This window comes from Sinocyclocheilus rhinocerous, unplaced genomic scaffold (genome assembly GCF_001515625.1).
Source record: "Sinocyclocheilus rhinocerous isolate Xijiao unplaced genomic scaffold, SAMN03320098_v1.1 scaffold502, whole genome shotgun sequence".
In the NCBI taxonomy this organism is placed as follows: domain Eukaryota; kingdom Metazoa; phylum Chordata; class Actinopteri; order Cypriniformes; family Cyprinidae; genus Sinocyclocheilus; species Sinocyclocheilus rhinocerous.
The window spans coordinates 121,386-128,031 of NW_015641028.1; the positions used below are offsets into that span (position 1 = coordinate 121,386).

General features: G+C 37.4%; 1 protein-coding gene across 2 annotated transcripts in view; it reads right to left on the bottom strand.

Annotated features, from left to right (window-relative positions):
- Positions 1-1,868: 1,868 nt before the first annotated feature.
- The window catches only part of bms1 (BMS1 ribosome biogenesis factor), a 15,760-nt gene continuing 10,982 nt past the window's right edge, over positions 1,869-6,646 (bottom strand). For both annotated transcript variants that reach the window (XM_016570392.1, XM_016570391.1), the window contains exons 18-23: positions 6,146-6,204; positions 5,887-6,009; positions 5,586-5,733; positions 3,940-4,115; positions 3,682-3,843; positions 1,869-2,288 (exon numbers count right to left, since the gene is read on the bottom strand). In XM_016570392.1, coding sequence (XP_016425878.1) covers positions 2,061-2,288; positions 3,682-3,843; positions 3,940-4,115; positions 5,586-5,733; positions 5,887-6,009; positions 6,146-6,204 — 896 coding nt within the window. In that variant the 3' untranslated portion in view covers positions 1,869-2,060. The remainder of the gene's footprint in view (positions 2,289-3,681; positions 3,844-3,939; positions 4,116-5,585; positions 5,734-5,886; positions 6,010-6,145; positions 6,205-6,646) is intronic.

The following is a 6,646-nucleotide window of genomic DNA, read 5'->3' on the forward strand; positions in this document are numbered from 1 at the left end:
GCGGCGGGTCCTGAACCGCGGGAAGCAGATGGCTGCCCCTCTTTACTCGAAAAGAGAGAGAAACGAGAACGGAGCTTTTTCAAGATAGCTCTTACTTTTTCCTTGGAAATGCACGCTTCAAACAGAACAGTCAATGAAGACGAAGAAGAGAATGATGTGTGCTCCCGGTGCCTATTTATACTATAGTCACACCGGTAGTGACGTCATGGCTGTCGCCGGCCAACGAGATGTTTTTTCAATGTATGCTTCAGACACGGGTCACGACGAGGCATCCCCCATAGCGACCCCTAGAGGACGCAGTTCGAAGTTCCCATGAAAGGGAAACGCATATCTTTGGTAAAAAATTCAATCTAATATTTTATTTTAGCTTTATTTCAATAAATTTTTTTTTTAGTCACTTTAGTTTTAGTTAACAATAACAACACTACCACAGTCAGGTTAGTGGCATCAAATCCTTAGTCATACAGTTTTGTTTGATGGACTTGCTAGCAACAAACTACATCTCCCCAAGCAAAACCGTATAGTGTGCTTCATTTTCTGTCTGTGAAACACTCTGTGCTTATTATTACAGACATTCTGATTATAGACATTTTCCACTATTTTTCCCAGTGTATTCTGTGCAGCTGTTCACAGAGACTGCCATTATTTCAATTAGGCCTAATTCTTCAATGACAGTATATTATTATGAAATAATCTATTTTAGATATACCCGTCCTAAAGTCGATATGCCAAAGGTCTGGCAGGTTTGTGTGACTACCTGCCAGCTGGTTCAAGCATAAGACATTTGAAGAACAAAACAGTGCTGTTAATTGCTACTGTTTGGAGACTGGTGCACGACAGACGTATATTAGTCCTCAGAGACTCTTGGTTGTGTAGGACATTCTCAGTGATGTTTACTTCCTCTGAAGACACCAAAACACCTCACATGCTTAATCACCCCCATCAATAAATTGCTATCACACATATGGAGACACTCCCCGCACTATTGAACATCTGTCCATACAACCCCTGATGCTGACATATTGCAGTTCAATTGCTATTCATAGATTTTTCATCAACCCGCCATTTTGCTTTGTGAGAAAAACAACAATGTATATTCTGGAAAGTGCTCAGCAGCAGGCAACGGACTATATCTGACTCAATAGCCCACAACAGCACAGTAATTCACTACAATTCAGTAATAAGCCCTAAAAAACAGGGTTGTCGCTTAAAATAACAGGGCCCAGGACAAAATGCACGTGCCAAAAACTAGGCTATTACAGAGAACGCTAGTGGGCGCCTACAGCCCCTGCTCAAGAAATCATTACAAGCTCATGCCACTGAATGTTGACAAGCATCCCACCCTTTTATCTGACAACAAATGTAATTTCCTTCCCATTTTTCCAGTCACACAACGATTTTTATTAAAAACAAGCAGAATAAAAGAAGTATAAGCAGTTTCAGTAAGAAATGGCTGTATATATTTTTGATGCATTATGGATCTTTCTGGTTGGATTTTACAAAAAGGTTCAATTTATTAACATTAGCGAATGCAACAGTAAATAAATTAACAATGAACAATCATTTTAAAGCATTTATTAATGTAGGTTAATTTATATATATATGTACTAATACATTTTAACAAGTTGCACAAATGAACATTTGTTAATGTATTATTAACAATTATGAATTAACAACGAACAATTTTTATATTTATGAATTAATCCAGATTGTAAATGTTCACTATTAGTTCATCATACCTAATACATTAATATGAACAAATTGAACCTTATTGTAAAGCATTGCCATATTTTTATAGAAAATCCTTTCAGATTCACTAAAAGTTAACCAGGCAGTTTTATTGTTCTTGTTTCTAGGGAGATTGTATCTTTTAAAGACTTCAGCAAAACCCATCGGGTCTCCTGCAGTATCATTATCTCGACTCTTGAGCCAGCTCAGTAACAGCAGCCGGTGTGGGAATCGAATTATGGCACATTTCAAACAGTCTAACCAAGAGCGTAACAGACCCTGATCCGATGGGCCTGGAGTCACAGTCTAACAGAATCAGGTGTGAGGTAGACTCAATTGTCCTTGGATGCTCCCTTCAGGCTGGATTTGAGTTTCTTCTTCTCTTTCTGTCCCATTGCACGGTAGGTCTTCTTTCTCTCCTCTTTCAGCCTCTTCTGCCTTTCTGCATCCTGTTTTTCTTTCTGCTTCAGGAATTCTTTGTGCTTGGCGTGCTGTTCTGCTTTCGCCTTCTTGTTCTTGTATGCGTAGACTGAGCTCAGAGCATCAAGCAATGCTGCCACCTGGTGGAAAAGGTGGAGAGGTCATATTTATAAACTGAGACGTGAGCCCTGGAGGTTGAAACCAGACAACACACAGCGGCCTCCCAACGGACACTTGGACCTGGACACTTAAAAATAATCACTTTTAACAAAATATGAACTTGACTGAATTAGAAAACAAAATATGAAAGTTTTGCAAAGCTACCTGAAAAACTATGCGCAAGAGCACCTAGAGCAAAAGCTGCTTTAAATGTAAAGGATGGTCACACCAAATGTTGATTTAATTTAGTAAATAGAAGTTAATTGATCAATAAATGTATTTACGACATTATTTTTGACAGCATCCTCATTTTATAGCATTTTTTACACAAGTGCCTAAAACTTTTAACAGTACTGCAGCTTTGCAGGTAGGTTTTTTTAAACATCTTGGAGAAGTTGCCACAGTTCTTCTGGATTGAGTCTGTCTCAGTTTGTTCTGTTTCTTCATGTCATTCCAGACAGACTGGATGATGATGAGATCAGATCTTTGCAAACAAAAATCTCACTGAATTATTACAATAGCTAAATTAATGTTTGGAAATGTAAACTGATATTTCCTACTGACACACTACAGCAAAAGATAGAAATAACTGACTTTAAACCATTTACTAGCTGGTGAAAATACTAGTGGCCTAAGAGTTTTGCACAGTACTGTACATAAAAACTTATTTGTCTTAATATTTTTATCTTCTACATTTTTTTCTACACAAACAGCTTTCTTGATGTCATAAATGTATGTGATTTTTTTTTTCCTATTTTATTTATTTATTTTTGGGTGAACTATTTCTTTGCTGGTTAACAGGCCAGGATCCTCACCAAAAGACCCAGATCCAATAGAGAGTGAGAATGACCAAAGAATTGGAGAGTTATAGGCTCCTAGCCTTGCAATTTAACCTTTGAGCAACTTGTCCATGTAATTACTGTTTTGTAACTGAATAAAACCTATTAGTTGTAAGAATTAATACACCAACCTCTAAAGGAATGATTAAAAAAAAAAAGTATTGCTGATTAAATGACGATTATGATTAATTTACTCATTACTTTCTCATGTCAATGCCTAGCACATCTTGGAACAAGGAGTAGGAGAAGAAATTGATTAAAAATGTAACCCCCTGTGTCATCTTTCAGACAGGAGGATTTCAAAGGGGATTGGTAAAGAAATTGGCCAGCAAGCCATCTTGGTATTTGCCAGGGACACGGATTAAAGAAATATGATATTTCACAGCCAACACTCTGGAGGCTTCCTTGGTGGATTAACTTTAGTCTAATAGTGGATATTAAAACCATCTTTGTGTAATGACAGTAAAAAAGCTCACTTGAGTTACATAGGCATGACATATGTAAAACAGAGATGGACAAGTCTGACAGCGCGCACCTTTTTCTCGTGGGGCTCTCGTACGACAGCCGGTCTCTGCAGGTCCTGAGGGGTTTTGCCTTTGGCCTGCATCTGTTTGGGTTTGTTCTTGAAGGGGAGGGCCTTTTGCAGCTCTTTGGGAATGTGGAGGGTGTTGAAGTGTCGAACTTGCCTCACAACCGGCTGTAGGGATTCAAAGACAGAGTGGACGATGAAGAGGACAACAGCGAATAATAGTAATAGTCACTGGTGACTCAGCTTTTCTGTAAGAGGGCTTACCTTGTACAGTGAGTCCTGGTTGGGTTTGTTGCGGATACCCAGGTCGTGTTTAAGGTGTCCGAGGGTCCTCATGCCTGCCCATGTGTCCTTCTGTCCAACCGGCATCAGCAGAGATGTCACTGGATTATACAGCTGAGGAACCAAGACCGGATACCAGGAGCGCAGGAACACAATATCTACACATATTCATATCAAATTTAGGGCTGCAATATTTGCTAAAAAATATCGTCTTTGTGATTTGAATTGCAAATGTGATAAAGATTTAACATCTTAAATTGGTGGAGCAATTAGTTAATGTCACTTTTGATCAGATTAATGCATCCTTACTCAATAAGTGTTAATTTCTTAAAAAAAAATAAAATAAATTACTGACCCCAAAAGTTTTACCAAGCAGTGTCTATAATACAAAAACTTGCCTGGGTCACCAAAAAAAAAAAAACCGAAATGAGGGAATAATGGACCAGAAATCCAATGACTGAATACAGTTTTTGATTCTTTTAAAGGCTTTTGTAATGTGACAAAAGGTTTTTATTTCAAATAAATGCTGTTCTTTTGAACTTTCTATTTAATCAAATAATCCTGAAAAATACTTATCACGGTTTCCACAACAACATTAAGCAACACAACTGTTTAACTGGAGTCATGGATGCTGAAAATTCAGTTTTGCCATCACAGGAATAAATTGAATTTTAAAATATATTAAAACAGGAAACCATTATATTAAAATGTAATAATTTTTCAAAATATTATTGTAGTATTACACAATATTACAATTTTACAGTATTTTTTATTTAATAAATGTAGCCTTGTTGATCAAAACATTTTAAAAAATCGTACCGACTTTAGAACGAGTGTATATAGAAAGGTATATTATACTATTTAAGTACCATGCTAAATTATTATTATAACTATTGATAATAAAATAATAATAAACTGTTATTATTATAGAAAAACTGCTGTTATGATTGTAACAAGTATTATCAGTAGTAGTAAACAAGAAAAATTATATATCCTTAGTTGGAAACTGAGGAAAATCACCTGTATTGTGCTTCCCATTGCAAATTTTTATTTGTATATTTGGATTCGTATATGTAATTTTGTAATATGTAATAATGCTTGAAATTATGCAAAATGTATTTTGCTCGTGCTTGGATTAAGCTATATGTAGCACAATACAGAAAGCAGAGTGATCCACCTTCACTTTGAAACACATAGTACAAGCATACTCACATGTCACATTTTGATTAAATTACAGCCTTTTGCAGTTTAACAACCGCACAAGGCCATAACATGATTCCCATTTATTATTCTGATTAATTTTGCAGCCCTAATAAAAACAATGATCATCTAACAAAAGATGCAGTAGACCTAATAAGCCTCGAATACGCAAACTGCCTCACTGCAGGATTTTCCACATGCCCGTCTCTCCAGAGAGGAGCATAATAATCAGTAATAATACCCCTCCATTTTAACAAGGTGGTTGCTTATGTACAACCGAGATTCTTGGGAGTCATTACATTTGCAGACTTTTCTGATAAATAAAGCACATTGAACTCCCTAAGCACAGCTCATTATATAAAAATTCAAATAAATAAATACTGCAGCAACAAAAAATATTTATAAATAGAAAAACAAGTCTGACTCACCACTCATCAGTAGTCTGTCCTCAAACGTGGCTCTGAAGGCGCCCAGCGGGGTGCGCAGGGCTTTCTTTATCTGCCCTTTAATGCCACTGACTGTGCGGATGGACGCTCCCTCAAACTTCGCAACCTCCAAGACGGTGTTAAACATTCCCTTAGAGTTGCAAAAAAAAAAGAGAGAAAGTCATAACCAAAGATGAGAGGGTCCAATTATTCAGAGAGAGCATGAGGTGTACATTTCTATAGTTCCCTTGTGTGCTGTGCTGCTACGCTACGGAGAAACTCCTGACTCTGCAGGACTCCCTACCTGGATAAAGCAGGTGTTCTTAAAGATTTTATAAGGGTATCCAATCAGTTTGAGCTTCTTCACAATTGTAACTGATTTGTCCAGGTCCAGAACCACTCCTGTGGCAGCGATGCGGAAATTGGCCTGAGGGGAAATAAGATAGGATGAGTCCAAGAAAAAAGGGAAGCCTTTCATTTGGCTGTGGTTGTCGGACTGGGGACTCAGACTGAAGCTGTGACCCAGGCTGCTCCTGCGCTCTCATCATATGCTGGTGTCTTACCTTAATACCTCCGACCGTCTGCACAGCCAGGAAGCCTGTACCCTGGGGTGTTATAGGCCCTGTACAAGAGTAGAAAGAAAGAGTGGGGTGTGCATGAGATGACAAGAAAATAGAAGCGAGAAACAGAGTAGAGCCTCACAACTACTAAATGGACAGTCAGCGAGATTGTACCAAATTGCTCTTAAATATGGAGGTGCCCTAGACAAAAAAAAAAGTACTATCATGAAAACATCAATATGCTGATAATTATCCCCATGGCCATTTATCCATAAATGGACTCTATTAAAATTCTATAAACTTTTTTTACATTTACATTTAGTCATTAGCAGACGCTTTTATCCAAAGCGACTTACAAATGAGGACAATGGAAGCAATCAAAATCAACAAAAGAGCAATGATAAAAAAAGAATAGAGAAGCTAGTGTTATTTATTTTTTTGTTTGTTTCTTATAGAAAACAAGCAGTTAGTAAATGAATAGAGTGCAAGTCTAAAAGGGGCAAG